Consider the following 18,448-nt stretch of genomic DNA (forward strand, 5'->3'; position numbering starts at 1 on the left):
GGTCAGGAGTGTGTTGATGGTTATGACATCGTCGGAAATTAGTCTGATGAGAAGGGTGGGTTTGTTGGTCTTTCTAGAAATGATTCGCCACATTTTGTGGACTTTGAGGTGGGGGGCCCTTATTACAATGTCGCGCTCTTCGATGTCTTGGTCTACGTCTTTAATGACGATTGAAAATAGGGGAGACTTTTTTGCAGGGGTTTGGATTTTCTTGGGGCGGTTGATGGGTATAATTGTGAGCCGGGCGTCCAAAGTGACCACTTTAAGAGTTGTAGCTTTACAGTCTACCAATTTATGCCCTTCACTACAACGAGGACATACCTCCTTGGCTTTACAGCTCTGTGATGAGTGGCCAAACTTGTTGCACTTATAACAGCGAGTTACTTCTAGAGCATCAAAAACGCTACAATAATCATACCCCACAAAAAGGCCTCCAGCAGTCATTAAACGGTTTCAATTTGTAGGTTGCAGTCGATGGGATTTATATTTGATGCAATATCTGTTTTAGTTTGAATCACATTTTGTTCTGGATTCTTGGGCTCAATTATAATGGCAGGTTTTGTGTTGAGGATGGAGTCTTATTATCCGTGATTACAGAATTTAGCTTTTGTTTAGCTTGCTTTAACAGGTCAGTTTTTAAATCAGTGAAAGTAGTCTTAAGATCTTGGACCATGCAATCAAATTTCTGCTGCAAGATGGTATTTAAACTAGATGAATCTACGCAAAAACAATTTTTTAAGCAATCAGTGCATTTCCAAGAGAGACCTGGAACAACCGTAAAATAATCATGCATATTTTCAGTAATGCTACAGCAAGAATAATGAAAGTGTCTCTTACAAGTCCCCGCGCAAGACAAATAACACTAGTTTACAAGGGTTTCTCCCCAGACAAACGAATGCACATTTCTAGAAGATTTTTGTGCCCTGAATTCGAATCCGTCTTCAAAAAAATTCCATCACGTCTAGAAAAAAATTGGTCTAAAGAGTTTAGACAGTACTTCCCTCGCTGTCGGAAACTTGACGACTGCATGCCTATTGTGTTTTTTTTCTCATTACATTTTTGTAGTGGGAATTTAAAAAAAATTGCGATGACGTCATCAACATTTTTGCAAGGACACGTATATCAGTTGGGATAGATGTAGTGTAATACTAAGAATAAAATTATTATATTCTCAAATTTTCGGGAAAATGAATTGGGTCGTTTGAATATTGATTTGTAATAATCAATAAAATAACGAAACAATTTACTCACGTAAATTGCAACTGAAAGGCAACTGAAAATCGTGTATGTATAAACATTGTTAATTTAAGATGACAGGCGTAACAGCATACGTGAGAGCCAAACACAGAAACTGTAAACAAAACGACCGTCGGTTTTATTGCTTCGACTTCCGCTTATTATATAAAACATTGGGTTTTATTTTAATTCTTGACGGTGAAATTCACAATTGGTTGATTATAAACATGTCTATTTCACATTCGCGGAATCAAGTGAACGCATAAAACAAATGCAGGTCTGTAATGTTAAAGTCGATGTAAATAAGCGTGCTACCCTTATGTTTCAACCGAGTTTTTCCTTTAACAAATTTTGTGTCTACCAAATTGGGTTGGTTGGGGTGTAATACTAATAATAAGTGTTGCCTTTAATTTAATCAATAAAATAAATTGACTTCATTAATTTTTTTGAACCACCTCTTAAGAAAATCTAAAAAATATGAATGGAATGATAAATCACAAGTACAAACTCATCATATTTTTTGCATTTTAGATAGGATTTATTCAGCAAAATTTAAGGGTGACGTCATCAATTTTTTTAGGAGGGATGAACAAATACATTTTGAACAAAAGTTTACCATGCTTATAATAACTTTAAAATATTCCCAAGATTTCAAAGCATTCGGTTTTGTAATTCCTGATTAAATCGATAAAATAAATTCACGCCTTCATTAATTTTTTTGAGTCACCCTGCATATGCAAATCCAAAAATATGAATGGAATGATAAATCACAAGTACAGACTCATCATATTTTGTACATTTTAGATACGATTTATTCGGAAAACTTTTGAGCTGACGTCATCAGTTTTTTGTAGAAGATAACCAAATATATTTTGACTAAAAATTTATTATGCTCTTTATAACCTTAAAACATCTGCAAGATTTCAAAGCATTCGGTTTTGTAGTTCCTGATTAAATCAATAAAATAAATTTACGCATTCATTAATTTTTTTGAGTCACTCTGTATATGCAAATCCAAAAAATATGAATGGAGTGATAAATGACAAGTACAGGCTCATCATATTTTGTACATTTTAGATATGATTTATTCGGCAAACTTTCGAGCTGACGTCATCAAGTTTTTGGAGGGGATAAGCAAATATATTTTGACTAAACATTTATTATGCTCTTTATGACCTTAAAACATCTGCAAGATTTCAGAGCATTCGGTTTTGTAGTTCCTGATTAAATCAATAAAATATATTTACGCATTCATTAATTTTTTTGTCACCCTGTATATGCAAATCCAAAAAATATTAATGGAGTGATAGTTCACAAGTACAGACTCATCATATTTTGTACATTTTAGATATGATTTATTCCACAAACTTTTGAGCTGACGTCATCAAGTTTTTGGAGGGGATAAGCAAATATTTTTTGACTAAAGATTTATGATGTTCTTTATAGCCTTAAAATATCTGCAACATTTCAAAGCATTCTGGTTAGCAGATTAAAAATTAAATTTCAAAATGTTGTTTTATAATTTTGATTTTTTTTCCAAAAATCTGGACGTTTCGGGTGAAAAGTCGATTCAGAGTTGTAAACTACATGTGTAGGACTATGTTATTTTATACAATTGAAAACCCATTCACTATGTACAATTTTGAAGTGACGTCATCGCTTTAGTGGTGGGGATGATTCGACAAATTTTGATTAGCGTTTTACCATCTACATGATATTCTTAATATAAGTACAAAATTTCACAACAATCGGTCGAGTACTTTCGGAGATTATCTGTCTAATAAAAATCCGTGACAACAGACGGACAGACGGACAGACGGACAGACGGACGGACAGACGGACAGACGGACAGACAGACGGAAATGGGAGACCTATTTCTTCGTCTTCTAGGGGTCATGAAAGATCGAGAAAACGTAAAAGTAGAGAGTCGGCCGACGGACTCGATTACAATACTTCCTTTGCTTACGCTCGGGAAGTAAAAAGTTGTGCAATAAAACGCAAATCTAAATGGACAATTTTATTAAACAAAGAAACAGATTATGTATGGGATTTATTTCTTCCGTTTATAAGCTGAGGCATCCGTTTCTCTCAAAACTGACCAACAATAGTCTCCCAACATATTTTCGTCCCAGTAACCTTGATACCGCCGGCGAATGATTGTGCGATACTTTACTGCGCCTGCCGATTAGCTCAGACAACAAACCCTTTATCCCGTTCACTTCGGTTACGATGTAGTCAATGTGCGGAATAAAAGTCAGGCTTTTGTCGACGACGACACCTAGGTATTTTGCTTGGCTCCGCCAAGGGATGACCCGGTTGAACATCGTGACAGTGCTCTTTTCTGGATTGACTGTAATGAGCCATCGTTTGCACCACTCCTCCAGCGCTTCCACGGCCTCCTGTAAGTAGGAGGTTACGAGGTGCGGCATTTTGGAGCGCGTCAGGATAGCCGTGTCGTCTGCGTAGATGGCAAGGCTAGTTCGGGGAGATTTGGGTATGTCTGCGGTGAAAACCGAGTACAGGAGCGGAGAGAGCACCGAGCCCCGGGGGACCCCGGCGCTTATTGGATGTTCCGCAGATAAAGCGTGACCAATCGTGCTTTAAACGTGCGGGCATCCAGGAATGGCACGCCTGCTTGATGACGCCTCGTTCGTTGACGAACTCGGCTAGTCGTTTCCGAATCACACGCTCAGCGATCTTCCCCACGGACGAGAGGAGACTGATGGGTCGGTGGTTTTCCGGGAAAATGTGATTTTTCCCCGGTTTCGGGATGAAGATGACATGTGCTTCTTTCCACCTAACTGGAAAAAATCGGAATTTGAACATTGCATTAATGATACCTGCTAGTGCGAGGATGCCTTCGTCGGAGAGGTTCTTCAACGCTTTGTTCGGGATGCCATCTGGGCCTGGGGCTTTTCTGGGCTTGAGGAGTCGGATGATTTCTCGGATTTCTTCGGGATGGGTTTCACGGATCAGCGCGTCTTCGTCGGGTTCTCTCCTTCGAATTTCTTCGACGGTTTCTTCGACGAGGCCCAGATGCTCGTCATCTGCATCAGGGTCGATGTTCGTCTGGCATTGGTTCTCCAGACTGTGAGCGAAGGCGGCGGCTTTGTCCTCTTCTGTGAAGACGATGCCGTTGTTTGCGCTGTGGATCGGTGGAAGTGGTCTCTTGTCGCTTCTCAGCGCTTTGGCCATTTTCCAGGTCGATCCGTCCACGGTGTTCATGGATTCTAGTCTTTGTTCCCACTGCTCGCTCCTAAGATTGAGCAGTACTTGCCGTTTTTTATGAACCGCGCGGCACCGGCACTGCACTGCAAGTGCTGCGTCTTGGTTAGTTCGGGTCCATCACCGGATGCTAGGCGTAGCCCCGTTTTCTGGGGCAGCGATCTCGACGGGCCCGCGAATGTGCCCTGGCGGACACAGCTGGTCGATGCTCCACTGCCAATGAGGGCGGTGGTGGAGCGGCCATTGACGGTGGCGTGAATTCTGGGGACGTCGCAGCCGATTGTAGTCAGTTGGTGGTTGGCCTGCCGAGGAGGCCGTCGTTGGCGTCGTCGGTGTCGTCGCCGTAGTCGTGGAGGTTGAGCGCCACTGGGAGTGATTGTTGTCTCACTCCCAGCAGGGACGTAGAGGTGATTACTTATTCGTCGGCGATCTCGGGCGTCGCTGTGTTCGCTGCGGCGCCCCGTTGTGCGTTTCCCGCCTTCTTCATGTCCTTGAGGACGGGGCAATCGGCGTGGTAGTGTCGCTTTGGGCAATAGCGCCACGGCCGTAGCGATGTGGATGCTGCCGGTGTAGCGGTTGGTCGGCTGTTCATCAGGCTGGCCTCGATTTCGCACGACCCTTCCACCAGGTCTTCTATTGATGTGATGGAGGCGAAGACGCAATGGCGGGCGATCTCCGGGTCCATCAAGGAGCGTACATGGGCTATGAGCGCCGTCGCGAACATGTCGGGAGCAACATATTTCGCGGTGAGTTAGTTGTTTGATTCTTATAAATTTTTCTACAGACTCACCGCGCTGCTGCCGTTTCCCCCAGAATTCAGATTTGATTGTGGCGTGTCTTCCGTCGTTCTCCCAGTGCCGAAGGAAGGCGGCCTTGAACTGTTGGAAGTCCTGGAGAATCGATTCTCTTGCCTTCCACCATCTGCCGGCGTCGTCTTGTAATTGTTTAGCGAGAGGCAGCCAGTCTTCTTGAGGAACTCCGCTGATTCTCTCTTCGCATGTTGTTAAAAATGCGGTGGGGTCCTCGTAATCGAAGCCTTTGAAGGTAGGGAGCCACGAGGATTCAGCGGCCTTGTGTGTTCTGGTGAGGAGGGCTGTGATGGCTTCCTGGTCCAGGGTGTAGAATTGGGCGCCACTGGAGGATGTGTTCGCAGTCTACCCTCCAGTAGGGACCTTCAGGAACACTGCGGTAGTTTGCAGTGTCTTTCGCAGAGCACTTATCGCGGGGGCTCGCCGATAGTTCGTTGAACACCGAACCGCGATTCGCCCCGTTGGCGTCTCCCGCCCTGCGTCTTCTTGTAGCTCTGGGCAGTTGACGTGGTAGTGGTACCCCCTGGCACTTTGGCGCGGTTGACCGTTGTCGCGGTGTTTCGTCGCGCACCTCGTCAATTCGCTCGTACACAGTGGCCACGTCGCGTCGATAATATCGTCCGTGTGTCGTAGCCTCCAGTCCACGAAATGTCTGTATATAATGCGGCGCAACAGTCCCACGCATAAGTCCACCAACTCGCGTTCGGTCGCGCCCGGCATTAGGCGTTTCGCAAGCAGTCTCTTACGGCACACGAACGCCTCTTTGGCACCAGGCCCTGGAGAAGGAGCGCCAACAACAAGCTCTTCGAAACATGGTGATTATAGGCAGCGCTACGATGAAAGCGACCAACCTCTGAGTAACAGTAGGTATACTGTAACTGTACCTTTATCTTACCGCCACCGTCTTTTTTATCGTGGAATATGTTTTTAGGTTAACTCATAGATAAACAAACAGTAAATTCCGCTCAAAAAACAATAATACCAACCGTCAAGAGCGTGTTAATTATCACAATTTAACCATCAGAATTAACACATTTGGTAAATTATCCCGTGATAATTATGATAATGCTTCTCGTATGTTTACAGCGATCGTAGTGACAATCTTTTGGCCGCTGTATGGTGGAACGTGTAATTATATCACGTTTGACGAAATTGTCGCCAGATTGTTTACTGCCAGTCAGGAATGTATTCGGAATTTTGGGTTGCTGTTATTACTAGAGAGCGGATTTCTGTCGGGCTAGACAAGGCCAAACTCGGTACGGCTCGTACGGGAGGGGAATTCATTGCAGTTACCGGCTGCACTTCGTTTATTTGAGATTAGAATAACGCTGCTTCGTTGCACTCTGCTGTTAATTCCAGTTCTCATTTAGTTAGCCGTTTGATTAATAAATCGTTAATTGTATTTATGGAATCAAGTGACAATTAAATTCAGTGATTACCTATCACCCGCTACTGAGTCCCGGCGATGCAGCGCGTCCCCACTAAAATCGTGACGTAGCCCGACAGAAATCCGCTGTCTAGTTATTACTTTATCTTTTCGTTTTGAGAGAAAAATGGAGTGTGTGACGGTTTTTCAAACAGAGAAGGCACTAATTTACCTACGGATCTGCATCGTTCCGCACAAGAACGGAAACCAGTAGCGTGCAACACAAATTAGATGCGAAGAGCGAAAAGTGAAAATACTATCCTACGCTTGCAGTGTTACTCGTATGTTTAACATCTAAAAGAAAATAAACAAAAAATGAACCGACGGGTTGGCATTAATATAACCATGAGCAATCTGAGTCCACTAAATCAAAAACACTTCAGATTAATAACAATAATAAATAGATAGTATATTTCTTAAAAAGCGTGGAAAGTGACGTTTATCATGCGAGTGTGAAGATTGCGAGCGAGACGTAGTCCAGTTAAGCAAAAATACGAGCAATGATAAATAAATACACTTTCCATCGATTTATGAACACTATTTTTTAGACGATCGCACTCTATAACAAGTAGAAACAACATTTCGCAACAATATATTTCAAACAAGCAAAATTACGATTACAAATTCATACCTACGTCTATCGTTTTTCAGCTGGTCTCAACGCTGCATGTTTTTTTATATACTTCATAAAACTGGCCAGTAATAGTAAAAGTTTGCTGTTGTTTATTATAGTCCTATAATATAATAAAATATGGCCGCTTGGTATTTTTCATTTTCGTAACATTGTTGATTGCGATTCAACACTTCTTGATCGCTTCTAGAACTATTTCTGGTGGGGGGTCGCTGTCTAGTCCACTCACCACTGCTTTGGGGTGTAGGTATGATACGGGATGGTCCGTGTGTCTAGTTCCGCTCTGATCTTCTTATATTGTTCTATCTTATCGACGTTTGATGAGTTTGGTCCCTCCCATGGATGACAATGGGGGTGGCTTCTTTTCCTTCTTTTCAACTTCCTGTGATTCTTCCTCGACAATATATTCCATGTCGATGCTTTCTTCAGTCAATATTTCGAATCTATTTGGAAGCGGAAGTAGTCGCTGCTGCTTCCGTTTTCTTCGGGGTGATCCGGATTTCTGGCTAGGGATTCCCATGTTAAATTTTAGACCCCATGTTAACTTCTGTTAGGGTGAAAACCCAGATATGATTTTTGCGGAGAAAATAGCTTTAGGGTTCTACTTTAATTTTCACTACCACTTTTTGCAATAATTTGTTAATTTGTGCTTTAAAAAGTAAAAATAATTTTGCTTAAAAAAGTTTGGTACATCATAGACTTATCATTTTAGCTTGTCACTTTTGACAGCATAATTTTGATTTAATCATTAAATACCTTTATTGCAGTTTTTAGAAAAGAAACAGAATGACGGAATTCAAACATAAATGAAGATAATAAAAGATAATTTCACTGAAATTGCGTTTTAATGTCCACGATCGAAAAAACCTGTATCTCTCCTTCTTCTTGTCGTGGAACTTTCCATCTGTATTTTTCGATCTCTCATAGGAGGTGGAAGAAGGGGTTTCTCTCCATTTTTGTTGAACAAACTTTCCATTTTTCTGTTGGTTCTCCTGTTTCTTTCCAGCTACCAAGTTGACTTCTTTTCCATGGATTTCTTGGGTTTGTCTTCTTACCAGTTCAGCAATTCGAAATTTTTCAATGGCGTCTTTTAACTTGATATCTCCCAACTTTATAATCGTGTCGATGGCGTCCGTGTCAGCAGCATCCAATAATACTATTTTGTCCCTGAAGAGTTCATCGGCATTCTTGAAGTCACATGCCTGCACCAAAGTTTTGCAATCAGTTAAGAAGGTATCAAAGGTCTCGCCTTCTCGTTGTTTGCGATTGTAGAAGAGAAATCTTGCATGAAGTATGTTCTTCTTTGGGTTACAGTACTCTTCAAATACTTGTAATACTTTCTCTATTTCCTTCTCATCACCTTTTCCATACTTGAATGTTTCGTGTAGCTCGACTGCCTCTGGTCCAATTAGATTAAGAAGAATTGCCACTTGCCTTTCTTCTGGTTCCTTGTCGTACGACGATGCTGTCATATATATGTTCAAGCTCTTCTTAAACTTTTTCCAGTTTTCATATAAATTTCCATTGAGATTCAGCGATGCTGGGACTACGAAGTTCGACATCTTCAATTTTGAGGTTAGATTTTCTTCTTTTCCACGAGGTCGTTGGTTTTCTTCATTAATCTTCAAAATTTAACTTTTCACACATTTACTTTAGGTTCGCTGTTTCGACTGCGCCATGTCTTGTCGTTTTTAATTAAATACACTTTTAGATGATTAGTGATTTATTGAAACAACGTGATTACATTCAGTACGCCATGTTAACTTCTTTCTTGCTTCTGCAATCCGTAATACTTGTATGTTTTATCACTACAGTATGGTTCAATGGTATAATCACGGTCACCAATTAAAAAATATGGCTGGCATCTTCCTGCCTCAAAGTCCCTTTTTACACGACTGTTATTAAAAATGTCTAACGCCTACAAAAAGATCGGATGCTCCAGCTGACTTAGTTGGATGGGGGTGAGTCAAATCTAAAGTGAAAGGGCGCCACGGGTTTACTTCCGATTTATTTGTACCTACCTTTAGTTTATTTTCCCGAAACCCGAAAGCAAAGGGGTGTATGTCGATAACACTTAGAAAAGAGAGGGGATGCAAAAAAAAATGTATCTATATTGAAAAAAAATTAAATACAGGTATGGGTAAAGTTTTCAGAATTTTCCTAGGTATCTTTAACGAAATGAAAATCTGACTGAAAGCTTACAATTATGTAAATAAATAAAAATTATGTAATGAAAAGCGAATTTACGATTGTTATCAGGCGCCGCACCGCGATAGATTTACAGTAAGACGGAACGAATAGACGCAAAAAAAAAATATCAACGAAGAAAACAGCTGTGTTCAATGTAGTTGTGATAGGCGCTATGGCGCTACGTATTAAGGTCGTAGTTAATCGGCGAACGAAAACAATCGGTACCGAGTATTTAGTGACATGAAAGCGATTGATTTACGAGTATATAAATGTAACAATATATTAGCCCCAGGTGAGCAATAATATTATCTACACTGTCAGATTTTTTTAAGCCAAAATACGTTATAGTTTTGGCTCAAAGAGAAAAATAAGTTTTTCTGTTTCTATTTTTTATTAAAAAAACGGAAGCCTTTAATGCAATATAAAAACTATTTCCATGAAGATTTTTGTATCACGAACAAATAGATATGTCGCACAAGTCTTCAAGTGCTATAGTAAGGATGATATTGGAAGTGGCGTTTTGCCGTATTTCGGCAGATTTTAATGACTGTAAGGAAGAGCCTTAAGGGAGAACGCTAGACGAGAGACAAGTTTGAATTGGGCGCCATTTGTTGCCTTAAACGCAACCAGCAATTCTTCTTTTAATCTACCTGACGCGCTGGGATAGACGACTGCCGGACATGGGTCATAAAAACATTCTAAGACGATAATGCAGAATAATGATAATTTATGACAGGCGGCCCACAACATACCTTCAGCACAGAATAATCATTTCTCGTATTCTTTTGACATATTGGGTAATATTAATAAAAATAAGTAAATGCTTATAAGTAAATACTTGTAAGTATTAGCATTTATTATAAGCATCAGGAAGTTCTAAAAGTAAATACTTATTTCCATATTAATAAAAAGATGCTAATACTTATAAGTAAATACTTATTTTGATAAGTTTATGCTTATCCACAAAATACATAAAATATCCAAGTCATCGTATTTCAAAAAATTATATTCTCGTTTGACTGCGCTGGGCACCTTAAAAAACCAAAAATGTCGACAAGTGACGAGTTTAGTGATGAGGAACGAATAGATGATTGCCACAAAAACAATGATTTAGTTTTTGTGGCAAAATTTGTTAAAAACAATCCTATTATTTTGAACAAGGCGAAAACACAAATTAAATATTTTGAAACATTATTTCAGTTAATTCATTTCTTTTTCTTTGACCTTCACGTCGTTGAACTTCTTGTGCTGGATCATTATTATCTTCTTCATCTAGGTTATCATCGTCATTATCATTATTATTTTCTTCTTCCAGTACAGCCTCATCTTTAAGATGTTTAGCTACGTTGTGGAGAACGAAACAGGCTCCAATAAATGAAGGAATGACAAGCAGACGCAATCGTATGATATTCTGGAGCGTAGGAAATCTTTGCTTTAATTGCCCAAAACATCTTTCTATTATAACCCGCTCACGTTTTAACAGGTTATTAAAGGTTTCTTCCCTTGGTGTGGCTGGATTTCTGTAAGGAATCATCAGACATTTTTCTATACCGTATCCTTGGTCTCCCAATAGTACAGCATTATTAAAAGTTCTGAAGACCCGGCACACAGAACTGTTCCTCCAGATGCGACTGTCATGTACCGATCCTGGCCACTCAGCACTGACACTTGTAAAATATTCCTCCGCGTTACATGTTGCTTGCACATTAAGAGCAGGGAACTGTTTTCTGCAGATGTATTCATTGCCATGTCTATATACATGAATTTTTTTAATTCTTATTAATGTGCAGCTAATAGCTCCAATTGCTGTGGGAAAATTATATCTTCTTAACCATCGCTGTTTTTCTTCTTGTATGGCTTCATTGTCCTGCAATTCAGATAAATTTATCATGCCAAGCTGATAGGGCAAGAAAAAGTATTTGCTGTCGTTTTACCTGGGGAAACCGAATCCAAATGTGCGCTTTGTTCATAATCTTTTGGGCAACACACTTTATAGTGTAGGAAACTGCAGGCTGGCTAACTCCTATATCTTCGGCGACTCCAGTCTGAAAACCTGGATCGGCTGCATACCGCAAAAAAATTTCATTTTTGTAAATGTGTCCAGACTGCCGCCTCTTGTTTCATTGCTGGTTCCAAGAAAATGTTCTGCCATCCACATCATATTTTCACTTGTAAAACGATATAATCGAATAAAATCCCGTTCAGGAGGGTTCTGTCTGCGTTGTTTATAAGTTTTGCGAGCACGCACTTCGTAATTGAACATTTTTCACAATTTTTTTTAAGTCTTTGCTGTCGTAAGTACGTCAAATAGCATGCTTATAAATTTATAAGTAGATACTGAATTCTGTAAGTATCAGCTTGATTTTATTTATACAGTCTTAAGTAAATACTGATTTTGATAAAAAGTATGAGCATGTACTTTTCCTACATAAGCATATACTTTTCAGCATCAGTTTTACTTATGTTTTATTAATACAAATGTAAGCATTTCCTTAAAAAACTGTCAGTATCAGTAAATACTTACTTTTATTAATACCACCCATTAATTTTAATATTCAAGATAATTATTATACTATTCAAACACAATTTAGACACTGTAGAGCGAACAAGACTTACCAAGCCCGTCTACTAGTTTATTCGCCTAAATGTATTATTAATACCGTTTTCAAATTACACCAGAATTGAAAAATCGAAAACTTAATAATTGAAAAATTGAAACATTTTAAATGAAAAAAATCGGTAAACCGAAAAATTGAAAAATCTATAAATCGAGAAATTGAACAATCTAAAAATCGAAGAATTGGAAAACCAAAAAATCTAAACCGAGCACTTGAAAAATCGAATAATCGAGAAATCAAAACATCAACGAAAACAATAAAATTAACGGAAAATCTATAACTTAAAAATTGAAAAATTAAAATACCTATCGAAAAATTGAAAAACCGAGAAATCGAAACATCAAAAAATGGAAAAATTGAAGAACCGTAACATTGCAAAATCTCAGAACTGAAATACTGAAAAACTGAAAAATGGAAGGAAAATTGAAAAATGGAAAGAAAATTGAAGAACGGGAAAAGTGAAAAAACCCAAATCTGAAACATTGAAAAATCCAGAAATCGAAAAATTGAAAAATTAGAATTGAAGAAAGAATTGAAAAATCAAGAAATAGAGAAATGGGAAAATCAAAAAATTAGTTAATCGAAAAATTGAAAATTCGAAAAATTTAGAAATGTCAAATATTGAAAACTGAAAAATAAAAAAAATTAAAAATCATAAAACTGAAATATCGTAAAGTCAATAAATAGAAAAACTGAAAATTTTTGAAAAAAAAAATCGTATCAAAAACTAAAAATTCAAAAAATCGAGAAATTGAACAATCAAAAAATCAAAACATGGAAATACCAGTAAGTTGATAAATAAGAAAATTTGAAAAACAAAAATTTTATAAATCCAAGAATTGAACAACAAAAAAAATCTAAGCCTGAAAACTCAGAAAATTGAATGATTGAGAACAAAAAATCTAAAATTTAAAAATTCGACAAATTGAAAAATCATGGAACTGAAAAATCGAAAAGTCGAGATAGTGAGAAATCTAAAAACCTAAAACTTTAAAAACTGAAACATTAAAATATCGAAAAATTTAAAAACCGAGAAAACACAATATCAAAAATTTGAAAAATCGAAGAAACGAAATATTGCAAAATTCCAAAGCTGAAATATTGAAAAACCTAAAAATGGAAGGAAAATTAAAGAATCGAAACAGTGAAAAAATCCCAAACTGAAACATTGAAAACTTGAGAAATGGAAAAATGGGAAAATCAAAAAAATTGGTCTAAAGAGTTTAGACAGTACTTCCCTCGCTATCGGAAACGTGACGACTGCATGCCTATTAATTTTTTTTTCACATTAGATTTCAAAGGATTCGGTTTTGTAGTTCCTGATTAAATCAATAAAATAAATTTGCGCATTCATTAAATTTTTTGAGTCACCCTGTATATCCGAATCCAAAAAATATGAATGGAATGATAAATTACAAGAGACTCATCATCTTTTGTAAACTTTAAATAGGATTATATGGCAAACTTTTGAGCTGACGTCATCAATTTTTTGGAGGGGATAAGCAAATACATTTTGATACAAAATTTACCATGCTTATAATAACTTTAAAACATCTCCAGGATTTCAAAGCATTCGGTTCTGTAAATCCTGATTAAACCAATAAAATAAATTCATGCATTCATTAATTTTTTTGAGTCACCCTGTATATGCAAATCCAAAAAATATGATAAGAATGATAAATCACAAGTACAGACTGATCATATTTTGTACATTTTAGATAGGATTTATTCAGCAAAATTTTGGAGTGACGTCATCAATTTTTTAGGGGGGAAGAGCAAATACATTTTGATGAAAAATTTACCATGCTTATGATAACTTTAAAACATCTCCAAGATTTCAAAGCATTCGGTTCTGTAATTCCTGATTAAATCAATAAAATAAATTGACGCATTCATTAATTTTTTTGAGACACCTGTTTATGCAAATCCAAAAAATATGATTGGAATGATAAATCACAAGTACAGACAGACTCATCATATTTTGTACATTTTAGATAGGATTTATTCAGCACAATTTTGGAGTGACGTCATCAATTTTTTAGGGGGGAAGAGCAAATACATTTTGATCAAAAATTTACCATGCTTATGATAATTTTAAAACATCTTCAAGATTTCGAAGCATTCGGTTTTGTAGTTCCTGAGTAACTCAGTAAAATAAACTTTGCGCATTCATTATTTTTTTTGAGTCATCCTGTATATGCAAATCCAAAAAATATGAATGGAGTGATATATCACAAGTACAGACGCATCATATTTTGTACATTTCAGATAGGATTTATTCGGCAAACTTTTGAGCTGACGTCATCAAGTTTTTGAGGGGATAACAAAATATATTTTGACTAAAGATTTAAGATGCTCTTTATAGCCTTAAAACATCTGCAACATTTTAAAACATTCGGGTTACCAGATTCAAAATAAAATTGCAAAATGTTGTTTTATAATTTTGATTTTTTTTCCAAAAATCTGGACGTTTCGGGTAAAAACTGAATTCGGAGTCGTAAACTACATGTGTAGGACTATGTTATTTTATACAATTTAAGACCCATTTACTATGTACAATTTTGAAGTGACGTCATCGCATTAGTGGTGGGGATGATTAGACAAATTTTGGTTAGCGTTTTACCATCTACATGATATTCCTAATATAAGTACAAAATTTCACAACAATCGGTATAGGAATTTTGGAGATTATCTGTCTAATAAAAATCCAGGACGCAGACAGACGGACAGACGGACAGACAGACGGAAATGGGAGACCTATTTCTTCTTCTTCTAGGGGTCATGAAAGATCGAGAAAACGTAAAAATAGAGAGTCGGCCGACGGACTCGATTACAATACTTCCTTTGCTTACGCTCGGGAAGTAAAAATATTTCATAAATAACGAGTACTACAGTGTCCACTAGTTATAAATTTTATATCTTTTTGATTTCTCTTTAACTAATTTTCTATATGTACTGTACATATATTGTATAGAACGTTTATACACACATGCATAATATCTATGCTCACATATTTATATGTGCGTTTATTCCACTGTTACGTGTGTTTTGTTTCTATGTTTGACGTGTTCAATGATCTGTATTGATCCTAATGAATAAATCATCATTATTATTATTATTATTAAAACACTTTGACGAGATAAACGGAACCATTTTCGAAAATGTATTTCGTGCTTTACATCAAAAAAGTTTTGTCTTTGATAAACGGCACGAGGTATACCACAATTTAAAAAACCTAAAACTGCAAGGTCTTCGAGTTCTTCGTTACCATCAAATCCCACTTTTAGAACCTAGACCTCTAAGAACTGACAAAAATGTTACGGATCGATAGATGTCAAACGGCAAGTTAAGCGTAATTAGTAGTTTAAGCGATGGTTGATCCTTCCCTTAACTATTATTTCATTAAGGGACACTTAACTCTTTTAAGCAATCTGGTCCAACATGCACAAAACTTAAGCGCAAAATTTTAAACCCTTAAAAATTAAGGGGAACTGGTGCAATCGGCTATAAGGGACCCTGAACTCTTTTAACCAAGCTAGTGCAACATACACAAAACAAAAATGCAAAATTTAAATCGCTTAAAGTTTAAAGGGAACTGGTGCAATCGGCTATTAATTCGTCATTATTCACTAACTGTGATCTATTTGTTTTAACGGTAACATGGCTGCATTCTAATAGCAATAGTAGTGGTTTTTTTAATTCAAGTAATTTCAATGTCATCAGAAAAGATCGTGATTTTCTAGCAACTTCCAAGAATAGAGGTGGAGGTGTCTTAATCGGTGCTCACAAAAGTGTTCTCTTTACAGAAATTAAACCAGAATCTGTACGTGTGGACTTTAGCAATTTAAAATCTATGGATAATATAATCATGAAATTGAAGGTGCGTTATCAGCCTCTTATGTCGTTCTCTTGTATATTCCGCCGTCTACCTCAGTTAATGATTAATTACTTTTTCGTTAAACTATCCATTTTTTAGTTATTGTTGATTAAAGCAAGACCTAAAAAGGGCATTTTTTCTAAATGTAGGCAACCAAACATCTTCTTTCGTCAAGAACCAGCCAAGAAAGTGTATGATTTACGATAGGGGTTGGCCACTATTGAGAGATTATAGGGATTTAATACCTTTGTTGAGAAAATATGCAAATGAGGTGACCGTAGTGTGTTCTACCTGAAGGTTGTGGAATCGTACAATTATGTAGGAGTATTATATTAATCTAATTTCAGAATAACAAATAAATAAAAAAAAAATGGAAAATTATTTGGAAAAATTTTATTTAAAAGCCATGCTCCCAGAAATTATTGATTCACGATGGAGTCGAAATCAGCAGCTTCGTCCTATAATAAAAAAAGATTTATGATTTACAGACCATTATTTATTTTTATATCATTATATTTATTATACTCTATCTCAGTCAAAAAAATTTATATACATTTTTAAATTTAGAAGAGGCTATAATATGTATAAAGATATGTAAGTAATTCAACACATACATTGGATTATTAGTGTCACATATAATCGAGTCTTCATTGTGTGCTTTGGAAAAAGTTATTCTATTCTTTTCTTTTTCAGTGATTGATAATTTTAAAATTTGTCTAATTTATCTCACATTTGGGATCAGCAGTAATTATAGCTGTTGAAACAAGTTAGGCAGTTTTGTAAAAAATCCAAACTCGGTTATTTATTTGTTATTCTGAAATTAGATTAATATAATACTCCTACATAATTGTACGATTCCACAACCTTCAGGTAGAACACACTACGGTCACCTCATTTGCATATTTTCTCAACAAAGGTATTAAATCCCTATAATCTCTCAATAGTGGCCAACCCCTATCGTAAATCATACACTTTCTTGGCTCGTTCTTGACGAAAGAAGATGTTTGGTTGCCTACATTTAGAAAAAATGCCTTGTTTAGGTCTTGCTTTAATCAACAATAACTAAAAAATGGATAGTTTAACGAAAAAATAATTATTAGCCCCAGGTGAGCAATAATATTACCTACACTGTCAGATTTTTTTAAGCCAAAATACGTTATAGTTTTGGCTCAAAGAGAAAAATAAGTTTTTCTGTTTTTATATTTTATTAAAAAAACGGAAGCCTTTAATGCAATATAAAAACTATTTCCATGAAGATTTTTGTATCACGAACAAATAGATATGTCGCACAAGTCTTCAAGTGCTATAGTAAGGATGATATTGGAAGTGGCGTTTTGCCGTATTTCGGCAGATTTTAATGACTGTAAGGAAGAGCCTTAACTAAAATTTTTCTGTCTCAGTAATGTATTTATATTGGAATACTCGTTGACTATTATTAATAAGATTTTACTTGGTTATTTTCTTTTGTTATTCGGATTATTACATGGTCATTGCCAGGAATACTATTTCAATGAAAAGAAACGGTACGCTGCGGGCCGTCGTCTCGATGGACATATTTACAACAGGGTGTAAGCAATAAATCATCCCAAGTGCTAATTAGTCCATAATCCCCAGTGAACTTACCTCCAAATAGCGATAGTTGAACTTTACATATGTATTTTAGATAAAACAACTCCGATTTGAGGTATGCAACTCAATATGCATTATTCACACAGCTTGATCAATAAGAACTGTTCGAGTTACCAATTCTGAGAAATTGTTCTTGAGCTGCTGTTACTGCACCGGATCCAAATGTTTTGAGCTGTCTCTTTTAAGCGCTCAACGAAGTTAAGTTATGATCTTTTATTAATAATAAATAACCATGGGTACTACAATCGGTCCACAACGGAGGATCAGGGTTGGTGCCGTTCGGTTTAAAATGAGGATGTAAGTTTATAGATAGTAAAAACCTCTTGCAGTTTGCTTAATTATGGTAAAAAGAATATTTATTGCAACCGATTTTATATTCTGTCTTATTAAATTATTTTTGTGTTTTATGCCCAGTACCCGGCAAACGCTTTCGAATACGCTACTGGAACGACTAGTTTCTGGGAGCTGAAAAAGCCATTTATGACCCTAGTCGAAAACGCGGTACCAGCCGCTTTTTCAAATTATCTTTCCTATTTTCATTCTACCTCCGTGTCAATGACAAATTTTTATTTAAATTAAATACCAGTGTCGATCATTTCAACTTCGATAACAGGAAGTACATACATGCTGGAGTGTCATTTCCACCAGCCCCAAGCAAAACTTAAATATGCCAAATTAAACATTAATTGCATTTGCTTACATTGTACTTAGCACAAGTATAATTCATAAGTAAATGTATACTTCCTAATTTTAAATATAAAGAAAATTTAAATTCTTATATAGGCAACCAAACATACACCTACAAGT

At 36.8% G+C, this 18,448-nt stretch overlaps 1 protein-coding gene across 1 annotated transcript; it reads right to left on the reverse strand.

The window, feature by feature from the left end:
* Positions 1–9,968: 9,968 nt before the first annotated feature.
* Positions 9,969–18,280, reverse strand: LOC135129440 (putative nuclease HARBI1). Its single transcript, XM_064056593.1, has 7 exons — positions 18,266–18,280; positions 18,059–18,106; positions 17,286–17,373; positions 11,452–11,579; positions 10,748–11,384; positions 10,106–10,188; positions 9,969–10,064 (listed from the first exon to the last, which is right to left on the reverse strand). The coding sequence occupies exons 1-7, from the start codon at positions 18,278–18,280 to the stop codon at positions 9,969–9,971; spliced, it is 1,095 nt and encodes a 364-aa protein (XP_063912663.1).
* Between the last annotated feature and the right edge of the window lie 168 nt (positions 18,281–18,448).

This window comes from Zophobas morio, unplaced genomic scaffold, assembly GCF_036711695.1.
Source record: "Zophobas morio isolate AGI-343-1 ecotype UQ-CSIRO unplaced genomic scaffold, CSIRO_AGI_Zmor_V1 ptg000016l, whole genome shotgun sequence".
In the NCBI taxonomy this organism is placed as follows: Eukaryota; Metazoa; Arthropoda; class Insecta; order Coleoptera; family Tenebrionidae; genus Zophobas; species Zophobas morio.